The 20,150-nt window shown below is 44.6% G+C and overlaps 1 protein-coding gene across 4 annotated transcripts in view; it reads left to right on the top strand.

The window, feature by feature from the left end:
• TM7SF3 (transmembrane 7 superfamily member 3) overlaps nucleotides 1–19,631 on the top strand; it is a 20,354-nt gene extending 723 nt beyond the window's left edge. Inside the window, exons 2-13 of one of the 4 annotated variants that reach the window (XR_005627327.1) lie at nucleotides 5,737–5,891; nucleotides 7,694–7,844; nucleotides 8,954–9,074; nucleotides 9,821–9,992; nucleotides 10,307–10,484; nucleotides 11,533–11,619; nucleotides 12,026–12,106; nucleotides 12,743–12,895; nucleotides 14,010–14,107; nucleotides 14,670–14,832; nucleotides 15,286–16,024; nucleotides 19,049–19,631. Coding sequence is in view for 2 of the 4 variants with exons in the window: in XM_039707862.1 (XP_039563796.1) it covers nucleotides 5,737–5,891; nucleotides 7,694–7,844; nucleotides 8,954–9,074; nucleotides 9,821–9,992; nucleotides 10,307–10,484; nucleotides 11,533–11,619; nucleotides 12,026–12,106; nucleotides 12,743–12,895; nucleotides 14,010–14,107; nucleotides 14,670–14,832; nucleotides 15,286–15,548 (1,622 nt within the window). In the remaining 2 variants the exon portion in view is untranslated. Of the gene's footprint in view, nucleotides 1–5,736; nucleotides 5,892–7,693; nucleotides 7,845–8,953; nucleotides 9,075–9,820; nucleotides 9,993–10,306; nucleotides 10,485–11,532; nucleotides 11,620–12,025; nucleotides 12,107–12,742; nucleotides 12,896–14,009; nucleotides 14,108–14,669; nucleotides 14,833–15,285; nucleotides 17,458–19,048 lie in introns of those variants that run through there. The other 3 variants (XR_005627326.1, XM_039707862.1, XM_039707861.1) reach the window with 3 other exon arrangements.
• The last annotated feature ends 519 nt before the right edge of the window (nucleotides 19,632–20,150 follow it).

Below are 20,150 nucleotides of genomic sequence, written 5' to 3'. Positions count from 1 at the left end.
CCCCCACCCTTTCCCTCCCTATCCGCTTTTTTTTCTTTTATTTTTTTAACATCTTAATTGCTATGAATGCCATAATTTTAACTGTTTCATGGATAATTCGGAATCGTTTTAGCTGCAGGGGTGCGGTACAGCTGATGCGGCTGGTGTAGGGCTGTATTCCCCGAACAGAAAGAAGGTGGCATTCGCTATCTATGAACATGAGTTTACATGACAAAGGGAACATGGTTAAAAGGAGGTTTGGTTTTGTTTACTTGGTTTTTAACCCCCGACCACGTACAGGTGTGCATGGGTTCTCACCACCCTAATGGATGGTGAGTTGAAAACCACTGTTACTATAAAACTAAGGAGCAAAACCAAGAATTTGCAGCTTGATTCAAAAACTTACTTTTTGTCTGTACTGATGTAATCTGACTTTATTTGGCATGGGCTTTTTTTGTAATTTCCCTGTGTTCTTGCATGTGACTAAAATAGGAGTCCAGAGTTAAGTGTGTAATAATAAGTACAGTTTGGCAAGATTTACAGTCACTTTTTTTTTCTTTTTTTCTGGTTAAATTCTTATCTGTTCAAATAAAGGAAAAAATAAAGCTTCCTCTCAGAGATAAGAATCAGTCCTTTGGATCAGGGCTGATGTAAGCCTCCTCCTCTTAGTTTTGATTTATTTTTATACTTGCTTCTAACCACAGACTCATAGAATTATTTGGGACCTTAAAGCTCATCTCATTTCAACCCCCCTGCCACAGGCATGGATACCTTCCACTAGACCAGGTTGCTCAATGCCCCACCCAACCTGGCCTTGAATGAATGAAGCTTAATTGTCCCAAAGGAGACTCTTGGGATACTTTGCAGGGCTGCAGGACAGCATTTGGAACCAGTCCCAGGTGTGGAAGGCTTCTCTCTGCCCAAGTCACATGCCCAAGATCCTAATGGAGAGCCAAGTATTCCCTGTTTCTTGCAGGATCTAAAAGCTTTGTCTGGACACCTGATGGTCACAAGCAGGTGTGGGAATGAAAGCTCAGGGTTCTTAGACCTTAATGTCCTTAAGATAACTTAAAGGATGCTAACAAGCAGTTTGTCTTCTGGACTTGATCAAAATGGGATCACGTGTTGAGTAATTTTTTTACAATACGTAAAAAGGCAAAGCAACTATGAGACTAAGCAAACTGCTCTGCCTTGAAGGAACCTGTTGCTGTTTTTCCTTGCATGATTGAGGGTGGAGGGGGAAAGTATTTCCCTTGTGAAAAGCTAATAAGCTATGTAGTTGTGTACCAGAATCTAGCTGATCATTAGGGCCTTTAAACAAGGCCACTTGCTTAATGGTTCACTGCTTTGAAATTGTCTTGTGGTTACTCAGTTGTGGACACCCACTTTGCAGGGGTGGGCTGTGCTAACTCCTAATCCTTGAAGATCCTGCCTAATTTTAAAAGTGCTGATTAGTAAAATCTTTGCATGATGGCCTGTGTTACCTCTCTGGGCTTCTGATGGGCTGCAGCTCCTCGAACTTGGTCTTTGTGCAGAAGTGTTTTATACATTGTGTTTGTTGCCTTGCGGGGAGCTCTGTCTTCCTGAGGAGTTCAGCTGGCTTTGTTTGCTACATCCAAACCAAACCAGGCTGTTCAGAAAAACTAAAGTGAATTTATAGCGTAATCAGGGCTGAGTGGTGCTTTTGTAAAGGGAGCTTATCTGGGTGAAACTTGTTTGTGCCATCTGTTTAGTCTATGCAGAGATGATACTTTAGAATAAAAAGTTCACACAAAACTCTTCCCTCACTTTTCAGGCTGTAAAGACCTCTAGCCTGGTGAACAGAATAGTCCTCTGGGATGGGAATGGTGCAGATGGTGACAAGCCACATTCTGTGATGTCATCTGCTTTAAGCATCAAGCTGTTCTAAACATGAGTCATGGTATGAATACACAGTCAAAGTTCAGAAGTGTTCATGCTTCTTTTGGGAGTTGGGTAGATGCTGTATTTTTGGGGGGTTCAGTAGAAAGACAGACCCTGTAGCCAGACTTTCATCATCTGGGTCTGCATGGCCTTACAGGTCTGATAGGATATGGCTCCAGGCTTTATTCTGTAAAGTAACTGTATGCTAATGTTTTTCTTTCTCAAACTGGTTGTCAGTCTGAGCTTGCACATCATTAAATGTCTTCATGTGACTCGTTGTTGTTGTACTCCCTGCACTGGGAAGTTCTTCTTAGCTCCTAGAGTTTGCTTACATCAGGTTGTTTTGCGTCTCCACTGCAAGGTGCTTGGCACCCAGTAGAAATGTGTTTTCTCTGACTGCACAGAACCTCTCTGAGGGAAACATAATGTTTGAGCATGGCTCTGCAGGTGAAGACTGGTCTGTATAGGCAGCAGGGGCTATTTCTTCAGTTGTGTTTCTTACTGGAAATTGGACTGCTAGGTGTATTCAAGAATCCTGTGTGGTTAACTGCTCTGTGGTGGTGGGGAGTGACACTTCACTATTTGAACTGGAAATGTGGTTTATTCAAAGCATCAGAGCAGCCAAGAGCTTGGCACTGAATCAGCACAATGGAAACAGTTAAAACTGGGTGTAGCCTGTTGGGGAAACTGTGTGTTACAGGGAAGGGATAACAAGTGCAGAGGCTCTGGAATTGTTTGTGTTGTTGTTTAGAGTTAGGAATAAGGACTTTTGATCTCAGAGTTCCAGGAGGTTGTATTTCTTTGCTGTCTTTACTGGTCTTGACCTTCATGTGAGAGAAGAGGTAGTGTGAGGTGACAGAATGGGCTGTTTGCTCTGTTTACCAGTTCTGTGTGCAGGACTATCTTGCTCCAGTTCTGGTGCTGTTTATGGAGTACTACATGCTGAGTGCTCCATGTCTGCTCTGCTGCTGCATGGTTTCAGCAATACTGACTTCCTTTCGGCATCTGTTCAGTTGATAAGCTCTGTAATAGTTTGGGTTCCTCTCATGTATCTAACCCAAAATTACTCTCATGTGCAGTGACTGTTACAGTACTTCCTCCAGGGCAAGGAAGAGAGCATAGCCTGATACCTTAGAGTGTTTCCAGACCTTCACTGTTGGAAGCGATAAAACAAGTTGGGATGCCTGGATTTTGCTCCTGTCTCTTGCTGATTTGCTGGATCAATTCTCTCACCTGTGAGATGGTGTTAACTGTGCTGCTGGTCCTGCAGACCTGTCTGGTGGGCCACCTCTGGGCAGATCAAGCTTGTCCAAAGGAGAAGGTTGCACGCTGTGGCCAGCACTATGTGGTCATTGGGGTCTCTGTGTCCACCTTCAAAGGATGTTTGACAAGACTGATCTCTCTGTGCTCTAATACTTGTCTGGTATTAGAACCAGAGAACTAGTGATAGCAATAGGCCTGGTAAATTGTGAGTTGGTTAATTTAATCAATTAGTCTTGCTCACCACCTTCCCTTTCTGTCTCAGTGCCCCAATAGTGACAAATGACAGAGATGGAGAAGGCTGGAATGTGGAGAATGCTGTTGTGTGTGGCTGTGGAGCATTTGCTCTTCCAAAAACTTCTTAGAAGGTCCTGTTGCTCTGCAGTGTTTATCCTCTTCTAGGCCTGATTGGAAGTGTGGTTGAAAGGAGCCTGTGAATAGCAAGCTGAGCAAGATTTGGCTGATGTGTGTAGATGTTCTTCACCCTGAGTCTCTGCTCTTGTGCCCAGACTTTGGGATAATGTGTGTCACATGTGCTGTTCTTGGAGCAGTTATGCAAACAGTAGAGCAATATAGAACACCATACCTTAATTCACCACGCTAATTAAACTTGAGAGAGTGCCTCTGACATTTAGAGTCTCATGATCACACTGAAGTAGTGGCTGTGTGTCCTGCTGACAAATCTGTCCTTATTTACCCAGAGGTCCCTGGATATGGATACAGAGTGGAGGTGGGAAACAAGGTGGAGCAATGCAGCTTTTTTCCCTTGATGTAGATCGCACAGATAATGTGTATGGTTTCAGCTTTTTTCTGAAAAGAACATCTAAGTGTGAATGTCTTGTGGTTCAGGAAGCTCTGCTCAAGTTTTTAAGGATGAAAGAAAAATATTTTTCATGCATTGTAAACATTCACTGTAAATTTCTGAGTGTATAGATGTATAGTCTGTGCCTTCTGAATGCTTTTCTTTAGCATTCTTATTGCTACTTGCTTTTGTGGTAGAACTTGAGCTAATGAGGAAAGATCTGAGGGTATCTGAATGCTGCTCAAGGGACTCTGAAGAATCAGAAACTGAAGGATACACAAAGTTTTTTTCCAGCTTTAATTTTACATTACTGTGTGAAAATTTGGTGTAGAAGCTTCTACCTTGACACAAACTGCAGATAATGGAGCAGAAAAATGGAGTATCTTTCTTTCCTCACATGTGGTTTATGAACACCCCCTATTTTAGCTTTTTTAGCTAAGGTTTTATTGGTGATGCAGTACTGGTATTAATTGAATTTTGGGAATGAGCATGTAAGGGTTGAAGTTCCTTTACTCACTGTGTATGGAGTGGAGGAGGCATAACAGCTCCCCTCTGTTAACATATCAGAGGGCAAAGAAACTGGCCAATGATGCCAGTTCTTGGCAGGAGAAAAGTAACAGGAAAACAGTTAGAGAGTACTGGGTATAGTTTCATGTAAGTAAACTGTCTTGTTTGAGCGGGGAAATGGGAGGACTGTTTACTTACCTTCCTTGTGAATGGGAGCTTCCCAGTGTCATCAGCAAGTATCCCTTGGATGCTGCTGCTGGTGACTTTGTTAGGGAACTTGGCAGTATCAACCCTTTCCACCAGAGGCAACTTCATTGAGGAAGTGTGTGTGTGTTCAGGCTTGATAAGTTTTAGGTCTGTTTGTGTGCAGAGGCAGGCGGAGGAATTCAGGGAAAAGCCTGGAAGGCATTGTGCAGTCTGGCTGCAACCACCAACCAAAGAGCATCTTGTGGCTTCTGTGTGGCTGCTTCACTTTCCTCCCTTGCCATCCCCTGTCCCTGCAGCACAGGGAGAAGCCAAGGCTTGCTTGCAGGACTTGAATGACAAGCCAAAGCTGATTCTCAAAGATCTTATGTCCTAGGTCATGTAGTTCTCTTTAAATTAAAATAATAGTGGATCATGGGGTTATGCTCATTCATGCTTATGTAAGAAGAAATGGTCTAGGTTGTGTCTAGGAAAAATTAGTCAGATTTTTAGGTCTAGAGATGGGGTTGCAGCAGTCCTAATGATTAAAAACCGTATGGCAGCGAAAAATGTGGAATAACTGGTAGTGAGTAAATGTATGTATGTAAACTACAGATTTGACTCTGTCTTCTGGAACTTGACTTCAGTTCCCATGGTTTGTAGGAATTCACCTGGAAAGTCTGATGGATATTGTGCAAGTTGGCTGGCTGGTATATACCTGCCTGTATTTGCCAAAGATCAGACAGTCCTCAGTATCTTCTCTTACTCACTTTTTGGAGTGTAGCTGGGTGGTTGGCTGAGCTGTATCAAATCCCTACTGCTGGCAGGAAGCTCTGTCCTTGTGCTCAGGTGAGTGCCAGGCTGCAGGGCAGGTACCCTGGCTGTGCCTGTGTCTGCAGGTACAGCTCTGTGTGCTGCAGTCTCTGAAAGCTTGGTACAGCTCACAGGATGAGAGCAACACAAAGCAACATCTTACTCTGCTCCCAGCTGATTAATACTGAGCTACTGGAAACTTCCAGGCTTCCCTCGTAATTCCTTCCCTCTGGACCAAAAAACCCACTGTATCTTTTTTTTTTTTTTTTTTTTTTTTTTGGGGAATGCAGGTCTTCTTGAGCTCTCCTTGGGAAAATTCAGAAATGTGCTACTTAACCAGACCAATCCAGCGGAGGCTGTAATCAGGAACATCGCCAGCAATGTGACTGTGGTTATTTTGCAAGTGCATGCCCAGCGGAGTGATGTGGTGATATCCTTTGATAAGGTAAGAGTGTCACTTCTGTTAAGTGCTGCCTGTCTTTCAACAAAGGACTTGTCTCTGGTACATGTAGGACTAATGGACTGAAGCTGTATGAATGAGTGTCTTTTACCTGCTTGGCTTTTAGACAATGTTACTGTAGCTTCAGAAATCCTTTCTTGTACTTATATGTCATAGCTGCTATTTTGAAAGACTGAATGCCAAAGGAATGTCAGAGCTGGCTTGAAAATGTTTCAAGGCTCTTTATTTGGTGGAAGTGGTGCTTTTTGTCATATGGCTCTACTGACTGTTATTCATCAGCTTGTCACATTAAAACCAGATCTGTGTAAGTGTTTGCCAGATGCTCCATACATGATCACTTTGGGATGTTTAGTTGTCTGCTGTTCCCATGGCTTGGATTTAACCACTGCAGCTAAGATGTGTTGTTATCCCAGGTCCTTGTCCTGAATCTAATCCTCCTTTCATAACGCATGGAAAAATTCTTCCACGTACTCCAGTGAAAGCTGCTACTTCTAGACAGCAATAAAAGCATTCCTGCTGCTGTACCCTGCATCCCAGTAATGATGAGACAAAATGAGTCAGTAAAATACTGATTTTTGTTGTTGTGTTGGGAGGGTCTCAGTGGTATTTGAACAGAACATGGACTAAGCTAAAGGTGGTAGATGGAGATCTGACACCTGCAATCCAGTTCCCCTTTCTCCACCAGCATCTTTGAAATCAGAATATACTGAGTGCCAAGAAGTATCCTGGGAAGCTTAGAAGATGAATGACCTGGAACACAAGTCACCCAGCTCAGCCATCCTTGTACTGGTGAAACAGCCAGGATTGCAGGGCTGAAACATTACTGTTACAACTGTTCAGCCTTTGCTTGCCATTGGTAGAATCCTCTGCTGCCAGTTCAGATCCTCTTTGCATTCATGGGCCTTATCAGGCCAAGAGCAGTGATGCATAAATGCAGCTGGCCTGCCTCTAGAAACATGAAGTTGAGCCAGACCTTAAAAGTCTTTCAGGTTCAATGTGTTTCCTTGCAGCTTTACCTTGGGTAACTGTGGCTGCCTTGGCCAAAGGCACTTTCCATGCTGAAAATGTGGCTGCAGGTCAACTGGTTGTTCCAGCTGTGAAATTGTGATACTGTCATTGCTGCTTATCTTTTCTCAAGAGCTCTGGTAATGGAGGGGATGGTGGTGCTGGGGATTGGGTCAGTAGCTGGCCTGGCCCCAAAAACATCTGCCATTGCTAATGTTAAGGCAGCTGTCATACAGTCATGTCCATTCTGGTGGAGATAGGAAGGTGCTTCTGTATGCTGGTTGCCAGAACACTTCCTTGCTGCCATCTCACAACATTTTGTCAGGCACATTCCAGTCCTTTTGTATTTTTTCTAGTCAATACATTGCCAGATCTACTAGCTAGATTTTGCTGCAACTTGCTTGTAATTATCAGCTCTTTAGTAGTCCCACACTTCTCACTTGGGTTTTTTGAGCCTGAACCAGGCAGTGTGTGGTGTCAGAGCTCCCTTTTCTCACCAGCTAGGGATGTCATCCAGAGGGACCTTGACAGGCTGAGAGGTGGGCAGACCTCATATAGTTCAGCAAGGCCAAGTGCAAAGCCCTACACTAGAGTGGACAATTACAAGCACAAATACATTTTGGGCAGAGCCTGATCTGTTGTAACTGGCACTGATGTGTGTTTCTGGCAGGTTTGTGGCAGGAATAGCCTCCTGTGATATTATCAAAATACAGGAATATTATCAAACTGGTAGAAATCTTCTCAAGAAGAACTACTTGTTTCTATAATTTGTTTCTGTGCAGACTCCATTGGTGAACAGCTCAGGAATTGGGGTGGATAAAGGGCTGGTGTCTATCCTTCGGCCTGAGCAGACCGTGTGCACGTGGTACCTGCGCGCCCTGGGTGCTGGCCAGGTGCTCAGCACCGCCATCTCCATTCCCTACATGGAGAAAGGTACGTGCTCAGGGCATGCCAGCTCTGCTCAGGCAAGTCATCTGTGGAATTAAGTGTTGACATTTCTGTCTTACATGGTGGAAATCTGATGGAAATACCAGAAATTCTTTTGAAATGGGCTGAAAAATGTTTTTATTGTCACTGCTGAATTGTGAGTTGTGTATAGAATGTCCTGTATGGTCTTGCCATGACTTAAGCCTTATAATAGAAAACTGCTGTGCATGTGATTATGGAATCACTGATCTGTTTTGATTGGAAGTGGACCATAAAGATCATCCAGTTCCACCCCTCTCTGCCATGGGCAGGGACACCTTCCACTACCCCAGGTTGCTCAGGGCCCCATCCAGCCTAATATGGAGCTCAGAGCTACACACCTAGGCAGCACAGGATCTGAAAAATATTAAAACTAAAACCCAAGCATCAATATCCAATCTACATCTATCTCCTTCAGCTTAAAGCCATTACCCCTTGTCCTGTCATCCCTAGGCCCTTGTAAAAATTCCCTCTCCAGCTTTCTTGTAGGCTCCCATCAGGTATCGGAAGGCTGCTGGAAAGGTCTCCCCAAAGCCTTTTCCAGTCTGAACAACACCTTCTCTGAACTTTTGCTCATAGGAGAGGTGCTCCATCCCTTGGCTCGTCTTCATGGTCCTCCTTTGGACTAACTCTAGGAGGTCCACATCCATCTTGTGTTGGGCTCGGGTCTTGCCAAAGCAGAGTTGAGGGGAGATCCCCCCTGCCTGGCCCTGCTGCCTACTCCTCTTTGCATGCAGGATGTTGGTGTCTGTCTGGGCTGTGAGCACATGTTGCTGGGGCATGTCAAGCTTCTCATCAGCCAACACCCCCAAGTGCTTCTCCTCAGGGCTGCACTCAATCCATTCCCCACCCAGCCGGTGTTTGTGCTTGGGATTGCCCTGAGCCATGTGCAGGACCTGGCAGGAGCTTCCATTCCAACACTTCAGTTACTGGAGTCCCCCATGTGTAGGGACCTGTCACATGCTGCAGTGAAACCCTTCTGCTGCCTACAGGGCCAGAACCTGATGATTTTCTGTGCTCAGCAAGTAGATTGTGCTTGCAAGCGTGTAACTGCAGTTATGTTCTCTGTGTTCTAGATCCTATTCCTGGGGGCTGCAATCTAGAATTTGACTTGGAAGTGGATCCAAATATTTACGTGGACTACACATTGGTTGATATAAACATCAAGTTTGCCCCTGCAAACTTGGGATATACCAGGTGTGTGGAGAACTTCAGTGCACTGAGCAAGATCTTCTGTCCTGTGTTTGGCCAAAAGGCTAAAATAAAAACCCTGCTGTAACAGCTGAACCATCCAGCTGCTGGCAGGAATCTTGTTCACTGCAACAAATGTAAATGGGGAAGAGGTACTGCATGAGGGAGATAAAGGTTGAGAGTTACATTTGAGAGTTACATCTTGTGGGGGAGGTTAGGCAACTTCAGAAATGTAAGCAATCAGTAAATACTGAATCTTTCCATTCCCTGTAACAGCTTAATTTGTTTGAGAAGCAATTGTATGTTACAGCCAGTTTTATTTCTTTCCTAGTACTAAAGCATGATAATGATAAGAGTTTTGTTTAACTTGAGATTTCAAGTTAAAAGGTGTTACTTCCTGAATGCTGCCTGGTGTCACAAGTGATAGGCAGGGAATGGGGAAGACTTCAGAACTGCATGGAAAGACGAATAGTAATGTTGAGTCTTTTGCTGTTGTGGCTTCCTGGAATTCTTGTTATGGCAATTCATAGGAAGCCTCTGTAAGTGTAAAGACAGGTACCAGCACAGCCACCACCTGTGCCAGGGTGGTTCTGTGTGATGCTGCTGTGTCCTGTGCTCACAAATACAGTCCAGCTTTGAGTTAGCTGCTGGTGTGCACCTCTAAAGAGTAGAGGCAAACCCTGTGGACAGGTAACTGCTGAAAACTAATATTAAGGTCTGGTGCCTTGTACCTGATGTGTTTTTCATTGCAGAGGAGCAAACCCCCCCTCCTGTGATTCAGGGACTGGTCAGAGCTCCCGGTGGCGGCTGCGCTACGATGTGTACCAGTACTTCCTGCCTGAGAATGACCTGTCCGAGATGGTGCTCATGAGCCACATACGGAAAATGTCTGGGGTGCAGAGTGTCAAAGCCAATGGCATCAAGGTGAGCCCGCAGCAGTGGGTGCCGGACATGTGGCAGTGGGGCTCTCTTGTTTTCTCTTCCCCTGTGCTTATCCTCCTGGAGGGGAGATGTGAGCAAGCTCCCTTGTCCTGCTGGGGAGTGGAATGGCAGCCTTGCCTGCCTCAGAAGCCAGACCTGGGTCAGTAGGCTGGTAGGGAACCTGAACTGTGCCCTCCCTCAGGCAGGGAGAAGAAAAAGAGGAGTGGGAGAATCTTCCCTCCTGTCAGAAAACACAGTAGTGCTGGAGGGAAGGGTTCTATCCTGTGAGCCTTTAACACACATATTTATTTTTCCAGATGCTTACGCTGACAGCTGATGACAAGACCAATGTGTACTTCTCCTCACTTCATGGGCAAGGTGTGATCTACAATGTCATAGTGTGGGACCCTCTTTGGAACAGTTCTGCTGCATACATACCTGTGCATACATATGCCTGTAGTTTTGCTGACCTGGTGGATAACTGCTCTTCCCTCAGTAAGTTGGGAATTGTATGTCCTTGCCAACTCCTCTCCTCTCCTTGTGCTCCAACATGACAAATGTGCTTTAAGATTCTTTTTCCAATGTGTGCAGGAGAAATTTCAAATAATTTGTAGGACTACAGATGCTGGATGTGAAGCTGAGGTAATAAAACACAGACTAGATTAGGCTCCAACCAGATTTTTCTAACGGTGCTGGTGCTAACAGGAATTCTGCAGGTATTTGAAAGGAGGCAGTCATCTAAAATAAGAATGAAGATAATGTCAGCAGTAGTAGAGTGACTACCAAGTCATACTGCATTGTACAAAGCAGTATAATGATGGAATTTGTGCAGAAACAGCAAAGCTGCCACTGCCATTTTGAATGCAGTAGGGACACAAGTAATTGGTAGAATTTGGTTCATAAAGTAAGATTTGTTCTCATTATTTTTTTACATACTGTGACACAAGTGACTGTTGTCAAACTTAGTGTTGTCCTATGACAACGTGAGACAAATTATCTAGGCTAAACTTCTCTAATTCAGAGCACATGGAAAACAGTTTACTTCTGCAAATAGCTTAAATATAGGTAAGAAATTTGTATAGAAGACAGAGGTGAGCTAAAATGGGATGCTGATGATCATTTTTGTTGCATGGCAAATGTATCAGAGGGAGACAAATGGTGCAGTGATTAAGCCTGTAGCTGCTGCCTGGGTCACTACTCCCATAGCATTGATATTTATAGATGACTGGATGTCTGTTTTTTTAAACCTGAACAGAGACTTTTCTGGCAAATTTATATCTGTATTATAAACTAGTTACATCTACTTACAGAAACTTCTCTTGAATAAGGAGGAAGCTCTTCATTTCTTAATCAGTCTGAAACTATTTCAATGTTCTGTTGGAGATCTTACCAAGTCAACTGTTAGTTCAGGCACTGTAGATCTGACAGAGCGGCAGCTCTCAAGTTGTCAGTAAAGTTTGTGACAGCAACCTGACCATACCTTAATCTCTTTGTTGGGACTACTAGGTGGAATGCTCTACTAAACCTACCTTTCTTCTTGTAGGTAAACTCTCTACCAAAGTATTCTTCACTGCTTTTGCTGTTCTTGGTCTTTTCACCTGCTTTTTTGGACACAGATTCTGGAAAACAGGTACTGAATATTTAATCTCATAAATCTGGTTGGAACTTCATAAATGTTACTCTGTGTAACTTAGGATGATGGTATTATTACCAAGATTCACTTGATAGTGATGCTGTGCCAGTTTGATCTACTGCTTTGCTTTTATGGGCTCTGAGCCTTTAAGCTCAGAGCAGGAAGTTTTTGGGATGCAAAGAATAGAAACCTAGAACCAGGGTGCATGCTGGGCAATATAGCTATAAATATGTAATTTTGGACTATTTGTATTGCTTGAGGACACCCCTATTGAGACCAAAATGTTGTCTGGCTCGCCTTACGTGAGCTGCTACGTTCCTTTCTTGTAATATGAAGATGCCTGAAGATCCACTGAAGTGGCCTCTGTATGAAGCTTGTTAAATACTTTTTCCTTCTTCTCTAGACTTATTCTTCATGGGCTTCATTGTCACAGCATTCGTCTTCTTTGTGTTCATTACCAGGGTAACTGGCCTTAGTTATGACGGTGAGTAGATGTGTCAGGATATCCTGTGCTCTTCCCAAGCTCTTGTTAGGAACCTTTCAGGTACAACAGTTGTGCTGCTGGCCAGCCATAGGAAGGATAGCAAGGTGTTGCCTGGGTGCTTGAGCTCTGATTGCCATAATAGCTGAAAATGCAACGGAACAAGTGCTCATTCCAGCATCACAGTGATGTAGAATTAATTTCAGGCTGGATTTAATTTCAGTATCTATCCGTGGAAACTGTGGAAGTTTGCAACATACTTTTTTCCTGCTTTCACAATGCATGGACCTCTGTTTCAGATCAAATGTAGGTTTCATCTGTGAAATAGAAGTAGGTGGTTTGTGCCCAGCTTGTCAGACCAGACAAAATTAGTTCTTCCTGTCTGTCCTACCTCATAGAATTCCTTTTTTTGATACATGTGCAGTAGCATTCCAGTCCCACCACCCCCACCTTTCAGCAGTGCATCCCCAGCTGCAGGCTGGCATCTGAGTGAAGTGCATGAAGCACATTCTGATACTTTTTTTACCTCATGCAAACTCACTGAAAAAGGCCAAACATGCATGTAAATAAAGCTGCTGAACATGTTACTGCATGAACTGAAGTTTCCAGAGTGCTGGAATTTTCTCGTCTCTCTTTCAGTACGTCTTATTTTGACAGCAGTTGCTGGAATCATTGGAGGCCTGCTCTTGGTTGTGAGCTGGTGGAGATTTGGCTCTGTCCTGCTCAGCATGTTTGTTATTGGACTTGTGTTGGGATTTCTCTTCTCATCAACACTCTTCTTTACTCCCCTAGGTAAGCACTGTAATCCTGTGCTTGGTGAGTGCTGTGTTCCTGCAGTGCTGCAGGCACACTGCAAGGCTCAAGAGTGAATGGCACTCTCTGGTTTATCTTATTGGGATGTTTAATGTTCCCTTTCCAGTGCTGGGAGGAATAGAGATGTACCTGAAAGCTTCTTCAGCTGTGTTGTAATTGAAAGTACTTGGGGAAAAGGGTACTGATTGTTTTGCAGAGAACTTGGTGACTCTTCCTACTTAAACTGTGTGCTATGTCTGTAACACCAGCTCTGCTCCAGGCATGCACTTGTTCTCTTGTTCTCTGTCCAGAACAAATCCCAGTAGAAAATCTACAGTCTAATTTGAAGGCTTCAGGCATAAAGGCCTTAGACAAATTGCTTAAAAGCCAATAAGCCTGCTGAGCTGGAGTCCCTCTGGGACATCAGAGCATCAGCTATTGTAATTTTCAGTCTCAAAACTTCTCTTTTTGAAGTCCGTTGGTGGGACAGGTTTTTATTCTCCAGTCATCTGTATTTGACTTAAGCCATGATTCTGTGGTAATCCATGCAGTCCCTGGTTGCTCTTCATTAAAGTGGAACCGTGACTCAGCTGGAGGTCAGCTTATCCCCTCTGGTGAATCCACAGGCCTTAGAAGGCAGGGGAAGCAAAGAAGGGTTTGAGTGATTTAATTTTCCTAAAGCCAAGAAGAATTTGCTGCCTAGTGGTGTGGTGATGGCTACATTTGCACCATACTCTGGAGTCTGATGCAGATTTTTAGTTTGGAAACCCACAGAGGCAACAAAACAGCTTCTTATTGGGCAGCAGTACTCTGGTACTTTTAATTCTTATGAGGTGAGGAACGTGTACCTTGTCAAAAATCATTGTTCCATGGACAAGATCTGCTGTTCCAGCACAGAGTACAGGACTTGGGCTCAGCTAGGACAGTTTTTCTGTTCTTCATTAACTGTTCCAATGCATCTTAAACAGTCAGGATTTTAGCTCAAAAGCTGGGCTTTTCAACAGTGTACTCCAGGTATTTCTGAATGTACAGAATTTTGGGGGGAAAAAGCTGACCCCCAAACACTTCAAAAAAGGAAATGTTTCCCACACTGCTGAATGTGGTGTCTTGGCAGGAGACTACAGGGTCTTCCGTGATGATGTGGTGTTCTGGGTGACCTTTACTTGTGTAGCCTTGATGATTCCAGTGCTTTTTGTTGGCTGCCCAAGAATTGTAAGTAACTCTGCTGTCACCTCAGAAGGAGGGAGGGAGAAGGGGCGGATCAGACTTCTTAATGCAAAATGTTGTCCCATGGAATAGGTACAGAAAACTTAGCACAGCTTTGTGAAGCTCTGCACAGGGCCAGTTGCAGCCAGTTCCTGTTTAACCCCACTTGTGCTAAATGGTCCAGAAGCAAAGAAATAACTTATTTTGCACACAGCATCCACTGAAACCAGCATTTAATTGACTTGTGCTATCTTATCAGCTTAGATGGATAATAGGTGTGTGCAGCTGATTTATCACAGAAGAGCTGATAAAACTTACAAAATACTTGTCCAGTCCAGAGAAGCCATAGCTGCCCCATCCCAGGCAGTGTCCAAGGCCAGATTGGACAGGGGTTGGAGCAACCTGGGGCAGTGGAAGGTGCCTCCATGACAGGGGGTTGGAACTGGATAGGCTTTCAGGTCCTTTTCAATCCAGGCCATTCCATGATTCTATGATTGTACTGTCTTAGGGAGGTGGGGAATAAAGTGTTCATCAGTCTCCTAAAGCTGTGGTTTTTCTCCCCGTCTAGCTGAACATCTTGGCTTCTGGAATAGTGGGCTCTTACACGGTGGTCCTGGCCATTGCTTGTTATGTCTACACAAGCCTTGCTTACATCACCTTAGACCTGCTCAGAAGGGTCCTCAACAATTATTTCAGCAGAGCTTACACTAATGTGCCTTTTCAAAGGAATGGTGAGTCCTCCTGAGACGTATTCTCCTTTTAAGGAGGAATCACTGCCTCTTTGGTTCTGTTGTAAACAGTAGAGTGAGGGCAGGAAGGGGATGGAAGGAGAACACAGTACAGTGTGAGATTTAACATCCACATGAGAAATTTTAGTCCTTCAAAAGCAGTTCTGAGTAGACTCAAAGGCGGGAACCTTCCTGCAGGTGTTGTGACAAAGGCCCTTGTGAAAGGTGCTGCTCAGACTTGTGCTGGCAGCTTGCTGAGGAGTGGGCAGTCAAAGGCCTAATACAGTGAAGAGACTCTTCCCAAATGACTGTGTGTCCTGGCCTCCACATGGAGTCACTCTGGGCATGTGAGGATGATACTTCATTCCCATCTGTCACAAAACTAGTTCAGTGTTTGTGCTTGGGAAAGCAAGGAATGTTTTGCTTTGCTACAGGAATCTATTTCTGTTTTTCCAGACTTCATCATCCTGTCAGTGTGGGCAATGCTGGGCCTCAGCGGGGTCACTGTGCAGCTCCGCCGGGAGAGGAGTGAGGTGCCCTTCCCACCACATCCCTATCTCAGCTGGAAGAGAGAAAGAGAGCGTAGAAGCACCAATGTCTTAGACCCCAGCCATCATATCCCTCCCCTGAGAGAGAGGATCCACAACAAGCTGCTGCATATCAAAGAGTTCTTCCAGAAAGACCAACCAGCTGGGGAGAGAACTCCACTGCTTCTGTAACTTGCCAAATAACAGGTGGGAATGGAGAGGGAGGATCTGGGAATGGTGAGATGATTACCAGCAACCAGCCAGTGGTGCAGGATTTACCACTGCTAATTTGTCCTGCTGAATAAGAGATTGCTGCTTGGCCAGCTTGACAGAGCAGTTCACTATCCAGTACACTACGTACTGTTTGTGACTCTTCTGTGGCACACTCTGCCTGCTGCAACCTGCTTGTGTCCAGCTGCAGAATCCTGTACTTATAGCCAAGGACAGGCATTGATCCTGTGGGGTCTACTTTGCTGTTTAGGTATGTGGAATATCAAACAGGCCTTGGAAAGCAACCTGCTGATTGTTCCTTGCACGTAGAAATGTCTTCTGAGGCAGTGCCCAACTTGCTCCCAAGGGTGGACAGCCTGTCCAGCTGTGAGGGGAGGGACAGGTACTGGACATACAAGGAGTTCTTCCAGCAGGAACTGAGCATCTCCTTCTAACAGGTACAAAATGTGTGGCTGCAGACACTGGTTTCCAAGAAGTGTTACTAAACCTTGCAAGCCAAACTGAGTGACTTGAATTGAAACTGCACCGAGTTAATTGTTGTACGTGTGCACTGTGGGGCTTGGGAACAGGGACTGATCTGAGACTTTTTCCTTTGCTTTTGGGTGGCTTTGTAGCAAGTCATCTGGTCTCTGTGCAGAGATGGCTGCTAAGAGAACACAAGAGATTTGTCTCCTGTTTGCTTTCTGAACAGCCTGTGTCTTCTTTCTGCTCTGGAATAGTATCTTTTTTGATGGTGCTGTCATGAAAGAACTTTTGTAAATGAGCTCCTTGTAGCCAATTGCTATTTGTTTCCCCCTGGAATTGGCTGAAACACTAATTATTTATTTTTAATCATCTTTTAATTTTGCCTTTAAGGGGTGAAAACAGCATTCAGCTAGCAAGATACTGACCAGGAACCTTGCTGACTGTGTTCCTTACCTATTTGAATTGCATCTGCCCAAAGCAGAATGTAGTATAAAAACAGATGAGGGACCAGTTTAATGTGGTGGCTTTATGCTCTTCCTCAAAAAAAAATCCCAAGAGCCATTTTCAAAATGGCAGCTAGAGCAATGTGTTTTTGGCTCATCCCAAAAAGACCTGATGGTGTTTTATCTGAGCTTCTCTCTTGTCTTGGTGTCCAGTGGGGGTCTGTCATGCACTGAAGGGTGACTCATGTCTCACATGCTGTACCTTGACACAGGGTTATGGTGACTCTTCCTCCTTCTCCCTGTGTCAACCTTCAGTGAGGGCAGCCAAGTGCACAGTCCTGTCTGTGTGAGGTGAATGGCTGCTCAGGTGCCTGCATGGAGCCTCCATGAGGGACTTCCCCAGGGGTGGAAGCTTAAGCTGTCAGCCCCCCCCTTTAAATTTGTGGTAGGAAATCTGTAGAAAACAGCTCTTTCTGAGGAAACTGGCAAAATAACTTTTTCTGGGAGTTTTGTTAGAAGTTAAAACACTCTTGCATAGACAGGAATGAATGACTTTGAAATGGCTTTCTTTAAGGAGTGAGAGCTCAAAGACAGTGTCTGAGATGACTGAATCCTTCTGATGTTTAGAGACAAATCCCATCCTTGCTTGGAGCTGGACCATCTGCCTCTAACAACAAAGCAAGGCTGAAATCCTGCGGTTTGGGTCTGATTTCCCTGTGCTGTTATGTGGCACATGGGGTAAACAAGGAGCTCTTCCCTCGGTCTCTGCCCGTCCTCCTTGCACTCATCCTGAGCATGTCTCTGCCATGTGTCATGGCAGGCAGCAAACCCTTCTGTGGTATAGAAATGCTCCTAAACATGTTTACCTTGGTGAGTTTTTATAACTGCTGTGATTAACATTGTGCAAGAAACAAGTTTCATTTTCTATATCTTTTATAATAAAGATGTCTTTTCAAAAAATATTGAAACTAAAGGGGTCTCTTTGAATTCAATGATGCTTTTACAGTTTAGCCTCTGCCTTTGATCTTGTATGGAGAGTTTGCTTTGAAAAATTTCTTCTGGCCAAGGGCTGAGGTGGGGGAGCTTGGCCGGCATTGCAGTGACACCCAGAGGCTGAGAGTGTGGCATGTGCTCTGTGCAGCCACTGAGGAAAGTGCTTGGTCCAGAGAGGCTTTTTGAGACCTTTGTCAGATGAGGCACTGGAGAACAAAGAAATGGTTGTCATCCCCTTCTTGCCTGAAAACTGGTCTGCAAGATCACATAGGAATCTTCTAGCAGAAGTGGGCTTTGAACTCTTTTTCTGAGATCCTGACTTGGAGATTGTATTTCCTTTTTTTGGTTCTGCCAAGCGATGGTTCAGGAATTGTCTTCCATAGTCCCTAAGCCACAATGATTAACAGTGGTGATGATCCGAATACATGAACTGATCCACTGCAGTGTTGAAGGGGTATTTTCAAGTCTTTTTTTTTGTTCCACTTGAAATCCAGGATCTGTTTAAGGTCCTATACAGCGCAACGCTTTCTATGATTCTGTGATTCCCTTCTGTCCTTGCCTAGAGCTGTCCTTGATCTGGAAAGCCTTCCAAAAAAGAGGAAGCCCCTCCAGAGGCATCAGTAGACTCCATCTCAAAATGTGCGTTTTTCACTGAGCCTCGGAGTTTATCTCTCTGCCTTCCGACCTGTCAGCAGCTGTAGGTCTGCAGTGATCTTGGCAGTGTTTTTTGGGGCAAGCTTTAGTGGAACTTTGGTTCCTGGTTGGTTTATCCAGTGAAGAGTCAGCATAAGAAACACTGAGCCTTTGGGTATGCAAGGTGAGTATTGTGTTAGGTTATTGTGTCCTTACTCAGGGGCAGGAATGCATTGATATATTGTAATATCCAGATTTATCTGGATTTTGCCAATGTCCATCTGGTTGCCTTCCCCTCCCACATCCTGGATTAATATGCTCTGGTGGCTGAGTTTTCTCTGGAAACAACAGCTCCTGTAACACTTGTGTGTTCAACAGGTGCTTGTTGTTTATTATATTTTTTTAATTGCTCTCAGAGCCTGTCTGGTCCAGCCCCTAGCTCCAGGCAGCCACCTGACTCCTGCTGGGAAGGGCTTTGTGCTTCCTTGCATGCTGGGAGAAGTCAACTTCAAACCACACCAATAAACGAGCTCATTTTGGGGGCGAGAGGGAGTGGCAGGAGAAGAGGGTTGTGTAAAACTTCTCTGCCTGCTTCAGAATCTACACAAGGCTGCCTCATCAGAAAAAGCATCAGTTCCAACTTTTTCGTCTTATCTGGTGTAACAACAGATTATCTAAAATGCTCAAAACAAACCGGATTCATTTCTTTTTTTATCCTGAATGCTGAGGGTGAGGGGTAAAGCCATATGCAGGAAGCAAAGAAGCACAGGTAGAGAATTGTAGGAGGCAGTTGCTCTTTGCTTTGCCGGGAATGTAATGAGTTGGAGATGATGACTCATTTAAAAATGTGTTTGTGGAGTTCCTGAGTGTAGTATTGGAAAAGGAAAGGTGCTGATCACCCTGCATCCATTGGTTTGCTGTGTTCAGCTTCCAAGAACTGACTTCTCAAAACCAGCTCTACTGCTGCTCACTGCTGGAAGAGCCATCCTCAGGTGTATGGATTGGGGGATTTCTGGTACTGAGAACACTGCAGAGAAGTCATTGTCTGCCATTCTTCAAAGAAGTAAACCTTCACCTTGGGAAATGGAAAGAGATTGCAGCTGGAGTTGGTGGGTTTCCCCTGTGCCTGTTCTCTGGCTGGTGCCTGAGAAGTGCTGCCAGCACATGCTTCTTCCAAGACTGCAGTGACAAAGTGTTTCCCTTCTTGCTGGTTAAGGCAGTTGTCAGGTGAGTGTTTTCTGAATGTGGGAAATAAGGATATTCCCTGATGCATGTGCCACACTGGCTCTCAATGTCTGGGGACAGGAAGGTAGTTGCACGTAGTAGAAACTGAGTCCCACTTCCCATACAGTTCCTGTTTAGGCCCACTTATGCTAAATGGTCCATAAGCAAAGGAATGACTTGATGTAGTTTTGCATACAGCATCTACTACAACCTGCATTTAGTTGACTTGTGCTATCTTATCAGCTTGGCTGGATAACAGATGTGTGCAGCTGATTTGTCACAGAAGAACTGATAAAAATTACAAAATACTTGTCCAAAGAAGCTGTGGCTGCCCCATCCCAGGCAGTGTTCAAGGCCAGATTGGAAAGGGCTTGGAACAACCTGAGATAGTGGAAGGTGCCTCCATGACAGGAGGTAGCACAGGAGGAGCTTTAAGGTCTCACCTTCCCTCTGCCCTCATACTGTGAGCAGCACCAAAGTGATGGCCAGTCGTGCCATAGACACTCCGACTCCAGGCTCTCAAAACAAGTTCAACTTTTACATTCCAACAGAAGACTTGGAAATTCCTCTTTTAACCAGAAAAATTGCTTAAGGATACTCCCTAAGCCAACGGGCATTTATACAGAGATCCCAGTACATGCAATTCTGCATAAAAACAGTGCCATTAGTTCTCTATTTTAACAATCTTGTAATCCCATGTGCTTGTTAAAAAGTCAGTGCTGTTCAAAACTTTGTTACACAAACCAGCCAAATTTAGTTTGTCTGCCCTCAGCTGAACAGCTGCCACATAGAACAGTTTTGGTTA

This window comes from Passer montanus, unplaced genomic scaffold, assembly GCF_014805655.1.
Source record: "Passer montanus isolate IOZ18808 unplaced genomic scaffold, ASM1480565v1 scaffold20, whole genome shotgun sequence".
Lineage (NCBI taxonomy): Eukaryota > Metazoa > Chordata > Aves > Passeriformes > Passeridae > Passer > Passer montanus.
Note: the sequence above shows the minus strand (reverse complement) of the source record. Positions and strands in the feature narration are given on the sequence as shown.